This window comes from Neodiprion virginianus, chromosome 2 (assembly GCF_021901495.1).
Source record: "Neodiprion virginianus isolate iyNeoVirg1 chromosome 2, iyNeoVirg1.1, whole genome shotgun sequence".
Taxonomy (NCBI): Eukaryota; Metazoa; Arthropoda; class Insecta; order Hymenoptera; family Diprionidae; genus Neodiprion; species Neodiprion virginianus.
This window is the reverse complement of record NC_060878.1, coordinates 42,280,695-42,293,428: the sequence shown is the minus strand read 5'-3', so window position 1 is coordinate 42,293,428 and position 12,734 is coordinate 42,280,695. Positions and strand designations below refer to the sequence as shown.

The 12,734-nt window shown below is 39.1% G+C and overlaps 1 protein-coding gene across 2 annotated transcripts in view; it reads right to left on the bottom strand.

Annotated features, from left to right (window-relative positions):
• Positions 1-1,926: 1,926 nt before the first annotated feature.
• LOC124297154 (neurocalcin homolog) overlaps positions 1,927-12,734 on the bottom strand; it is a 109,156-nt gene continuing 98,348 nt past the window's right edge. For both annotated transcript variants that reach the window (XM_046747857.1, XM_046747856.1), the window contains exons 2-5: positions 7,176-7,407; positions 6,932-7,050; positions 5,466-5,654; positions 1,927-4,996 (exon numbers count right to left, since the gene is read on the bottom strand). In XM_046747857.1, coding sequence (XP_046603813.1) covers positions 4,802-4,996; positions 5,466-5,654; positions 6,932-7,050; positions 7,176-7,245 — 573 coding nt within the window. In that variant the 5' untranslated portion in view covers positions 7,246-7,407 and the 3' untranslated portion in view covers positions 1,927-4,801. The remainder of the gene's footprint in view (positions 4,997-5,465; positions 5,655-6,931; positions 7,051-7,175; positions 7,408-12,734) is intronic.

Below are 12,734 nucleotides of genomic sequence, written 5' to 3'. Positions count from 1 at the left end.
TGTCGCATTATACGAAGCTTCTACAGATTGGAAATTGACTCGTAGAAGAAATTTTGTAACAGATTGGCAAAAGTTTTTTTCAAATTTATCTCGGTTAAACAATGTAATTATTCTACGTAAGGTATGTATGTACACTGATTTAAATTAAAGAAAAAAAAAAAAAACAAACCTGCTATGGCGGTTGCTCGACGCGCGATTCAACTTTGAAAATTTGAATGACTGTAACTTTACGCGGGCACATTGGGTGTCGTCGACGCTATCTCTGAACCCCGAGTTCATTATTAATCGGCATCTATAATCCCGGGGTTCCGTAATTTCGGAATAACGGAGTTGGTAATTACGGAATCTTTTTTACCGGTATTGATTAAAATGCGACTGCCTTCCGTACGTGTAGGCGTAGCAAATGATTAAGTGCTCTACAGGTCTTCTTCCTGGCGGTGAACACCAAAAAGCCTGCTTTAATTTCGAAAAAAAATAACTAATAATCATATAGTACAATGGATAAATGATGGTGTGAAGAAAAAAAAATGTAAATCCTCTAAATACCGCGCAAAGAGGAATGAGATGCGAAAATATTATGTAAATTTTCCTCCTAGATGACATCGTGCCTGAGGGAAAATGAACCTTGCGCAGCAGGGGAAGCCCACCGCAAGCTCACAGCTAAGCTAAATTAGTTCTTTGATATTTGCATAATATTATCCACACCCGCCTATATAAGCGCCGCGACAGAATTAATTAATTAATTAATTAAATAATTAATGTTGTTCAACTTTGAACCAAGGCGAAGACTACTCGGGGATGTATTGCGCGCGCCTAGTTGGTACTTGGCAAAGTAACGAGCCAAGTACTCGTGCGTTTTCTAATGCCATGCGTGTATTTTATATATATTGTATATTTATATATACCATATTGTACGCAGGGGTGAAAATGTTTCACGACCGTTGCGTTACTCGTCCTTATTCGGGATTAATATTCATTCGTTTATATACATTAAAATTCACTGTAAGTCTCTTTTCCGTTCTATATATAGCAGACCGGTTTTAGGCGGGAGGAATTTTATTTTTTATTTTTTTCTTCTAATTATTCAATAGAAGTAATGTAAAAAGACGAAGAAGATATACAGTAGTTGTAGAATTAGAGAAATATTATTTTGATATCTACGAATCGTATTCACCTGAGAGGAGGCATAAAATAATAATTCCAACGAGACAGTGTAGCGCAGACCTGACTCGTTTGGCATGCATATTTATTATATCGTAGTATAATACTATGTGTTTGAAACATTGTTGTATTCATTATATATTCCTTCGTTAAGGTCTTGTGGTGAAACCCGTTTAATTATCTGTTCCGTAGGATGGATTTACAAATAAGGATAAGTTACTCGTGATGAAGACTGAGGTGAATTTTGAATGAGTAAATCTTTCGTCAAATTCACGTAAAAGGGTAGAAATTAGCGAAAATATTACACGCTTCACTACTTTCATGCTATGTACGCATGCCCGAGTCGCCGATGTTGCAATGTTCATCAATCATAACAATAACCACCTACGTGTAAATCCATTATCTATAAACATCTTAGTGAGATATAAGTATTATGCAAAAAGGCAAGAACAATTTTATACGTGAGTACGTATGACGACTTGTCGACATACGTATCTTGCGGTATCTGTTGTACTTCCGACTGAGTTCACATAAATAATATATAAGTATGTATGTATATATACATATATATTATATATATATATATATATATATATATATATATATATATATATATGTATATATGTATATATATATATTATGCGTTTTATTGCTTCTTAAATTTCATTTTTTTTTCATCCTGATTATTCGTAACGCATTATACCTTTACACCGTGTAGCTGAATAGAATATTGAGTGTATATAACAAAATATTGAGTCATTATTGTTGTTATTGTTATATATGTATTTTGGGAATATTGTTGTATGTTCATTTTTATCAATATTTTGAAGTTTATTAAATTTTTTAGACGCATTCGTAATTATTAAAGAGACCAATTTTAGTAGGGGAAAAAACAATCACATTTTATGCTAGTAGGTAAATGTATGTAATACATACATACATAAATTGTATTATTATAGTAATTTATGTATTAATTGCTTCATATAAATTCAATTTTTTTTTTTTTTTATCTTCTTTTCTCTATCAATTTTCTTTTCCGAATGTTATGGGTAATTTAATAATTTATTAGATATTTAACATCACGAAATATGTCCAAGTTAGAGTTGGGGGAAAATTTTGAATTATATGCATGTAGTAGATTATGTTATAAATATTAATTAATGAGCAGTATATGAATATAATAGATGTCTAGTTAAGATGTAGGTACTGTAGAGGAAAATTGATGTAGTACATATAGTGTGTACAATAATGAGTTGCTGTAGCACTAAGATGGTAGCCCCGAAATTTAACGCTGGAATCACGAACGCGTTATTGTGCCCCCTCGCCGTTGATTGCAAAATCAGTTTGTTCCGGCACAGCGCCGTGACTTGACCATTTCATAGAATAATTCATAAGGATTCAATTGTTATCATTAACGTATATAATATTGTATATCTGTTACTATTTCATAACGATAAATTGTTAAGGAACGACGAAGTATGACAAAATAAAATAAGAAATGACGCAGAATGTGTCATTTCTTGTAAGGTAGAAATAAAAATAACAATAATAATAATAGTAGTAGTAGTAGCAGTAGTAGTAGCAATGATATATTACTAACTTTTCACATTAATTTGTTGGCAACGCATTTTCAAAAATTATTATTTTTCTTACAGTAATATATGATAATCAGCGCTACGCAAATGACAACGGCTTAGTTTAAGTTAATTTATAATTTAATTTAATTTAATTTAATTTATGTTACTTCTATACTTTACTTTAATTTTATACATACATACATACATATATGTATATATATATATGCATATATGTATGTATGTATAATGTATACATGGGTGTGTGTGTCTGTGTGTGTGTGTAAATTTATTTTCTGCATCACACTTCACTCCAGAACAAACAGAACTAAAAGATAAATAAGTGTAGAGGAAAAATGGAGAAAAAATACTCTCGGACGTGGTAACCTGCGTACAATGGATTTTTTCGCGATTCTATACTATTTTCTCATTTCACTTCAATGCGTATACATGTACTCTCACCTGAAATACCAAAATTTTTTTACAAGGTTCTTTTGATTCGTAAATGTTTCACGGTTTATTCCTATATTTTTAAGTAATACGTTGATATATGCATATTCAGTATAGATACACCTGTGTATAATATCTCCATTGCAGGAGCTGCTAATCGTACAAGTGTATTTATATGTATAGCACGGTTTACCACGAATAAATTTTTTTTTTTTTTTCAAATCCTGCAAACTAGACAAAACAGTGGCAGCCTTAATTGTATGTGTTTTTCTGCCTTTGAAAGTTTGATTCGAGAACGAAAAAAATGAACATGAATTTTCTTACCTTTTCACTTAATTTTTTTCTCTGTGCGTCGAAATGATAAAAATAAACTTGATCTTTTTTCACTTTCCGCGGGTTTCTTTCAAACGAGCGTGAACTTCGCGGCGTATAAAAATGCTGCCACCGAAGTGCATATCTGTATGTATAAAGGGATAAAAAGACCGGAACGGAAGGGAAAATAGCTAAATGAAAAAGAAGAGCTACACTTTCAGCTGTTATTCTTCCCAACGTGTTGCTATTCTTTTTAACATCTCCGCCTCACTTTTACCTCCCCTAAAGCATTTACAAATTCAGGGAGCGAACGAGGCTCGACGATGAACACGACTACCCCCCGATTTGTCTGTCAAAATTCTTTCTATATAATTATATTGTACGTATAAATTTATTCGATCACCGCAAAGGTATAATATTTGCCGCGCGATGCTCCTGCGAGACATTGGCTAATTTACATTATTACATTATACAATAACGATTATATACGCTATATGTACACCAGCCGAAAAATCGCAAAAGCGTCGCGAGTCCTTTTAGATACTAGGACGATCATCATCTCGCGCATCCCGTTTTCCGGGAGGCTGGATTCAGGCACCGGGCCACGCGGGACGTTGGCCAGAATAATAAACTACCGGGGAAGATTCGGCATCTCGTTATCTCCGCCCGGACTTGAAAGTCCGCCGAACCGTGTGGCCGACTGACGTTTCGCATCATTCCTTCCTCTCGTTTCCTTGACCCACCGTTATTATTTTTCTTCGTTCTACCAACCCTCCATTTGCATTCATTCCTTATTCTCTATTCAGAGCGAGACAGAGCGACTGGACTAGTTCAACCATCTAGCTAGCGGTCAGTGCAAGCGCCGTGGGCCCAGGAGTCCCCCCGGACGACCGGTCCGGCCCAAAACTCGCGCCGCGTTTTTTCCCAACAAGTTGAAATACAATCGTATTCTACGCGACTCTGTGTTCGTCTTAGTACGGGTGTGAGTCTGCCTGTGTGTATTGGGTATAGACTACAGAGGAGAAGACGTTTAGGCAGGATTTCGATAATCGTGGGTAGGTACGTATATACGTTACATGTACGTACATTCGACTGCGCGTTATCGATTGAACGACTTTCGTATAAACGGAAGTGGTGCGATTTTTTCGTAATCATGTATACAAGTAAGGTTATAGAACTGCAGGAGTAAAGGGAAGCGTGAAGGAATGCCGGAAGCGGAGGAGGTAGAAAGTCAGTTCTAACTTGTCGGGGCCGCCGGATCTGTTTGGGCCGGGCGCCGCAGCATGGTCTCGGGTCCCGAGGCCTCACTGGGCCTGCGGATCGCACTGCAACAGCCGTACTATGGACGGGTCGCTCTTCGCGCCCTCTATAAATTCCTCTAAGGAGAGTTTCCCGTCTTTGTTCTTGTCCATCTGCCGGAATATCTTGTCGGTTCTTTTCTCGGGCGTCGACTCGTCCTCCGGCATCTTCATCACGGTGCCGACCATCTTGTAGATCGCCTGCGAAATTACAAACGAAGCGTCACGCGTGCAGTCACCTTTTACATTGTACTCTTGGCGGCAGTGATTCTGAGAGGGTTAATTTTTTCTACGGGTCGGTTACGTTGGCAATGCGAAACGAGCTCGCAGCGCGGCCACGGGCCAGCCGCGAAACAAGTTCAATCTTTTGAAACGTAACATGACCCATTACCGTCGAACTTGGTATTTTTGAGTTGGATTCGACGGTTGTGGGTGACGTTATGTTTTCTTATTTTTGGGTCCGATTCGATGTTCATGCATGAGTTGTTACGTTTCGAAAGATTGAGCTTGCTTCACGGCTGGCCGATGGCGGCGCTGCGGGCTGATTCTGCATTGCCAACGTAACCGACTCGTGGAAAACTTATCCGTCTCGGAATCGCTGCGGCGAAGCGTACGATTTTCTACGATTGACAATCTCGCCTCATCTCTGTTCCCCACCACTTGTACCTACCGTCACTATTTCGAGCATCTCCTGCCGCGAGATGTATCCGTTCCCGTCAAGGTCGTACATGCTGAAGGCCCACTTCAGTTTCTGTTCCAGCTTGCCCCGGGACGTTACGCTGAGGGCGCAGAGGAACTCCCGGAAGTCGATCGTCCCGTCGCCGTTTGCGTCAAACGTCCTAAATACGTGCTCTGCAAACTAATCACACCGTAAAAACGTTACGGATTTGTGGCACCTCGGATTTCATCGAACCACCCACACCATAGAACATGATCAAAGCTGTGCTACGCGACCGTTTCACCTCTCTGTAGGAATTTGCGGATGCGTCGTGCCGCACAGAGGCCAGGTTAACGAAACGGTCCGGATACCCGGATCTCTACAATTTTTCATCCAACGGTTCAGAAACGAATAAGTTCGATAAATTTTATTCATTACGAAAGTCGCCGTCAACCCGCCTCTGCCAGACTTTTATATTATTTGGTGAATCTAGGGACACGTTAGTGGTGCAGAATGTGCAGAAGAATATTTGTGGCATTACGTAGAAGCTTGCAAAGCTGCTTCGGGGGACATGCAGTCGTTGGAATTCATATTTGCGCATTCTGGGTGCGGAAAAATTGTTGTAGAGAAGAGTCTTGACTCATCAAAAGTGACTCGACGCATGAAGAAACAGATTCGGGTTTTACAGTCCATTCAGGCACTATTTCTGTACTGATAAAGTTAATCACGTACACGGTAGTCATATAAGAACTGATTTTTTTTTTAATTTTGTCACTGTTTGAAAATGCGAATTAAAATTAAAATCGAATTAAAAAATTTCGAGGTTTCTTAACATTCCCAAAGATTCAAATCGTACTACGGAATTTTTGTTTTTATGTGTTTGAAAACTGTCAAAAATTTGTTGTCACAAATGTTATGTGCTTTCTGTCAAATTTTGTACAGTTTCAGCTTTAATGGTAAATTCCAATCGGACTAAGCACACATGTTTTTGCACTGCTTTATATCTCATACCGGTTTAACAATCGACAGTTTATCAAAATGCCGGAACATAGTACCGTCGAATAATTTTTTAAATTATTTTCTGTTCGTGTAATTTCATGAAGCAGACGTGTGTAAGTTAGAGAATTCATGCCTTGAACGTAAAGCGAGAGAGAATCACGTGTGAAGCCATTTGGTGTGGCAAATATTATACATTTGTATAATTAATCAATTATTATTATGTCAATTGAATCGCATGCTGGCTATTACGCAAAAATTACCTTTTTCCCCCAGAGTATGGTTAACAGGAGAGTAATTAAAATATACGTGGGTGGGCGTGATTCGGATAATAATACGAATTGCGTGTGTAAATACGGGTTAGTTATTATATCTCAGTAGCATCCGACATGACCGCCTCGCGATCTGTTACGATATACAGGAAGTGAAATTCGTTTTCTTATTTTGACATATATTTCATCCTCGTGTTTGTAAGATCCTACCTTTGACGCGTCCCCGTAAGGAAAGAAATTGCCATAAATTTTTTTGAACTCCTCGACGCTGAGATGTCCGCTTGGACAGTCCTTCAAGAAGCCCTTGTACCATTCTTGAATCTCGGCATCTGGAGCAGGGGGGGAAGGTGGAATTGACAAGATATCAATAATGAGACGATATCGAAAATAAAACGAGGGCCGATCGTAGGACGAACGAAAGTTTGCAAATTATCCAGCACGCGGTCTACGTTACCCGAGAATTCGGTGTTCTGTTTGAGGTCTTCCAGCACTTCAGGCTTCAGTTTGCTGTTTTGTTTCCCCATAGTCGATTCCCTCAAGGCCCGCCGAATGCCGCGGGTTCTCCGACTCCGTTTCTCCTAATACTTACAATCTAATCTAACTATCCTACGTGGGAAGTTGCTTTTTTTTTTCTTCTCTGCTTAGCAGCGGCGCGGCGTCTGGCCAACCCGCACCTGACGTCAGGTCTGTAAAGAGATTAGAAATTAGAAAACGCACTGTACTGTCGAACTGATATTGATCGAGGATCGATTAGTCGCCGCGAGAGGCAAACTGTGACAGTATGATTTGAAAGAAGGCGTCGCGTATCGAACGAAACGTGGATGGATCAGAGCGGGACGTGAAACGTGAAACGTCGAGGTTCGTCAAAGCATACCAGAGATATTTTCCCCGCAGCGATTCCGATTTTCCGCGCACGTTCGTCACTACCCGTATTCATTTGTACCCGTGTTTGTTACCGGGGGCTGCAAAGCAGCGGGGCGTTAATTTAATCCCGTTAGGGAAGGCCTCGCCTCCCGTACGCGATACGAATTGACGTGCAATAAAACGGACAGGCAACCCTTCTCCCATCGCTTTTCGAGCCAATCGTCGGGGGTGCTTGGCGCAATTTTCAATACGCGCCGATTCATACGCGACCATACCGGGGAGTCTCTGTGACTCCCGGTATGTTGCTACCTACTCATCCATCCTCCCTCTCTCTCTCTCTCTCTCTCTCTCTCTTTCTCTTTCTCTTTCTCTTTCTTTCCCTCAATTGGCAAACGCAAATATACCGACACACATATTGCAGATTTTCACACAAGCCAACCACGCTGCATACCATTCGTACATTTTCAAATTCCATCCACATTACCTGGAACAGAAAGAAAATTATCGTTAAGGATCAACAACAGTGCGTTCAGAGCATAGTGTAATTTATTTTAGTGTTGTAATAATAATGATGATAATAATAATGACCTACATAAAAATTACGAGGTTCTTCCGAGACAGCAGCATGTGTTGAAGGTACACGATATAGAATTACCTAAATTATAACGAATACACCATATATACATATATTAATATATGTATAATATCTACTATGTATAAATACTTGTTCATGTATCAACATAATTTATACACGTATATTTGTATACTTTAAGCACCGTACGTACGTATTTACCTATGAATCGGTGTACACGCCGCGTATAAACGTGATTTGCATGCAACCCTGTACAATTACATGAGTTTCGACGAAAGGTTTGTCGTTAATCCCGTAAACCGGGTGACTAGTATCAAATCGATTATCGCAGCACGCAATTGATTTATTTTCACATTGTTCCGTTATCGCAAGATGGCGTTGGATTTTCGTTACCGCGCGAACGTTTTCAAGCTTCCCTTATGCCCGTGCACGGGTTTCACAGTTAGAAGGGACTAATACATTTCGTGCCCTATACCCCCAATATTCCGGATGCGGTTCCGCGCCGCAACGAGGAATTTTCATGGCTGCGCGAGAGGTAGAGCCGGAATTGCATTTGGTTATTAATTGAAAACTATCCGTTGCAGAGGGAGGCCTATCGACCGATCTCGTTAACGGGGGCAGCCTGCCATTTGTTGCGACCCGTCGGCGATCAGTTTTGATTGTTAATGCCGAGAATTATTCGCTACGTGGAGGGAAATTTATACCGCGCAGTTTCTATCCTGGGCGCAATTCGTGTGCACGCCTAGAGCAAATGGAAACTGTTACTCTGGAACGTTCTCGCCAAGGCGGTTCTTGTTCTTGTTCTTGGTTGTTGTTGTTGTTGTTGTTGTTTTAGTTATAACTCGAAAGTTGGGATCCTCTGTGCCGCGCGTAAGTTGAGGTCGTCGCAGACCTCTGAAGTAAAGGACTGATTCGCGAATCTCCGAGGAATGTATCCATGTCCCCGCCCGGCTTTACTTCCACCTGTTTTTATGCTTCCGAGTTCATGGCAATAATCTAATATTCCGCAGTAACTCAACGATTTTTAATTTAAATATTTTTACGAAAATTGCGATATCCTCAATACTTGCAGCCAAGTATTTGGCAACTGTTATTCCTCGCCGCAAATGTTACGAACTGAAAAGATAAAGTTACGGTGAAAATTTAAACAAACGAAACAAGGGCGTTGCCCCACATCCGAGGTAACAATATACGATTGTTTGTTCGAGCAAAATGAGGGAACTCGAATGGGTCCAAGGCTGCAGATTGTGGGGGTAGTTATAGAATGAGCCGACGCGTTTACGAGTTTCGACAATTAATTCGTTATACTCGTACAATCGCCGTCACAATTCCCCTAACAAGTATAACTTTCGAGATTAAACGTCGTAGCGTCGCTTTGCTAAACGACGTCACGAAGATTTGAAAGACCCGACGTTTATCACGTACAATAATATAATAATGCGGTATAGTTTGCCGCGAGTGTAAATGGCAATGACAATAATCATTCTTGCATGCACTTGGAATTTCATCTATCGGTGTAACGCAACTCGCGCATCGTGCGACGATGATAAACTATACGATCCAAAGTATAATATACGATGTACGTACGTCTCGATGGACGATATAATAATATTATAGCGTGCATAGACTCATTGTACACGTTGTACATACGTACCTACGTACGTACGGTAGAATCAATTTGCACACCCATAATGTGTGTACGTATAAAAACTATACCTATGCGATCCTCGTTAGGTGTCTAACATATAATATTACTATCTATTACAACACAGAGGTTTGATGTATTCCAATTTATCCTAAGAAACGTTACAGAGGTTATGTATGATGTATATATGATTATTTTCGCGTATTGGGTGTCATAATTACCATATATGTATATACACGTATACATATACATATAAATATACAGGTATGTATGCGTGCACGTGTCAGCCAACGCTGAGATAAAAATAAAAGTAGTTATTCGAGATTATTTTATCATACTTGTACAATAATACTCGGTAAATTTATTTCAATAATTATGACAATAATAATAATAATAATAATAATGAGGGTGAACAGCATATCTTTACACTTTTGCCTCGTAATCAGAACTCGAGTCACATTGGCGACCGCGGTGCAGATTATTATACATCAATTCAAGTGACGATACAGCACAATGAAATGAAATTTGAGTCAGGCATAATAATACGAGGAATTTCGTGTAAACGAATACCTCGTGGTATAAATATCCCGATGTACCAAAGGGGGAAGACATATGAAGAAATGAATATTAATAAAAAGAAAAGGGTTTCGTCAAAACACAGTTCTCGTGATTAATGCTAATTTGCCAGTTTATGAAAAAGGCGAGACGAATTACTATCGGAATCTTTTCACCTTGGCGTAAAGTTCGTTAGAAAGACGAGTTCGAAACAGTTTTGTGTTAAATGAAAAAAAAAAAAAAAAAACTCGAAGGCGAGTTTCTCTGGATCGTTTATTATTTCATAACTTCGCGGTTGGAACGTGAAGAGGAAAACTTTTCCAAAAATTTTCACTTGCAGCAATAAAGCTTCAGGAATCAGAGATTCGTTCGGTAACTCCTCGAAGAGTTACCCGCCATCTGCGAAGAGCTGAATATGGGTATGGAGGATACCTACGGACTGACAATCAGTCAGCCGAATAAGCCCGACTCAGCGGTCGAGTCCGGACTACTCGGCAAGCAGAGCTTGCGATTAGCAAGTGAGAGGCGAAAGGGAAACGCGATGCAGTTGAGTGAGCTAAACAGGCGAAAGAGGGGAAATTTTTACGCCTAAGCCTAGACTTGCATCGCTTGCAATAGGCGGTAAACGCGGCAGGTTTAGTTGCGTGCTAACGAAAAGCTCCAGACGATTACGGAGGGAGGAGGAGGACAGGGGAGGGAGAGGATAAAACCGGCTGTGCAGACAATTCGATTTAGGAGATAGTGGTGAAGTTACACGCGGGTAAATCCAGCAAGGGGGAATTTTACGCGAAGTAGAAAAATATAAAATATAGCAATAATGCACAATGAGTTACGGTCAGTTGTAATCGTTGTACACAGATTTAATTTTTTCGATATATGTATATATATTCTTCCTTCAATTTTTTATTTATCTTTTTTTTTTTTTACTTTTTGGTTTTTTTTTCTCGAGAATTGACATCGTTTCGTTCCTCGTCGAGAGGATCGTCACCTTGCACAATAAATTTTTATACCGTTTTACGTCAAATCAACGAACGAATGAGCGAAATGATCAAACGAAATATAAAGGCCTCGGTTGTTTAGCACGCGTTTCTTGTTACACGTAATATATAATACATATGTCTAGATGCAGGTATACAAAATATTAGATATCGCGTAGGTTACATCATATTCGTTGATTTCGTTGGTGTATTTTAATAAATAAATCTCAGCCTGCAGACATTATTAATCGATTCGCATGCGTGGGGTTTGGCAATAATCGCTTAAATTATACGGTGACAAAATGATGACATATATAATATGTACAACTTGTGATGAGGAGATTCAACAAAACTCCGAACTTTTCGGCTCTCACGGCCACTTTCCTTTTATTTTCATTTATTATACCGCCGTCTAAATACGCGTAAAGCAATTGGAAATATTTTCATTTCTGCATGTTACGTAAATCTTTCGTGAACATTCTATACAGATTGTCGATGCTTGACTTTCCGCCGCAGCAGTGGATTATACAGCGAGTGTTACTCGATGCCGGTTAATATTAATCTGATGCAATTTGTACGTATTTTAAGACATTACTAATTCGAGTGAGAAACAAAGGAACAATCGGCGAGAAATTATCACACGCTGTGAGGATATTTTTCTTTCCATTGTTTCCTTTACTAAAAGGTAGGTATAAGCTGCGAACGACGAATTAGTGGACCAATCAAAAACGCAAGGGTAAATGCTGGTGTTTCTGGTACAACAATAATTTATCGGTACATATGTAAGTTATATAATTTTAAGATAATATATGAATTGCAGGATCAGCTCCGCCGCGTTAAAATTTACTCTACGTACAGTAATAGTTGTATATAAGTAATTTACGTAACGTATATTATATACAATATATATATATTGTATACAGAAGTACCTAAAAGCGTACACAGAAAGAAAGTTGCGATTACAAGTTACAAGATAAGGTTATACGTAAGTATTGTAGAAATATATGGAAGGACGCGATGATGATATGTAGCTAATATACTAGATGTATGATTGATGAGATAGACGCCAGGTCCGTTTGGAGATTTTGCCTGGTGAAATCCGTTGAGAAGAAGGGAATCCAATTTCAGTGATTGCTCAAGTTAAAACTGTTACAGACTTCAGAAATAAAAGATATCCATCTATACGGTTGTAAGCAAAATTAATGTGTTCCCGCATTTTCGGGCAATCGGAAAAATACAAAAAATCTGTCTATTTTATCGACTTTTGCGATCATGGCAACAGGCAATTTTTCTCAGCGAATATACCAGGTCAATGACGATTCATAACGATCGATAAGCGATACCGTCGCGTCTCTCACAGTAGCAAAGTTTCGTCAGAAG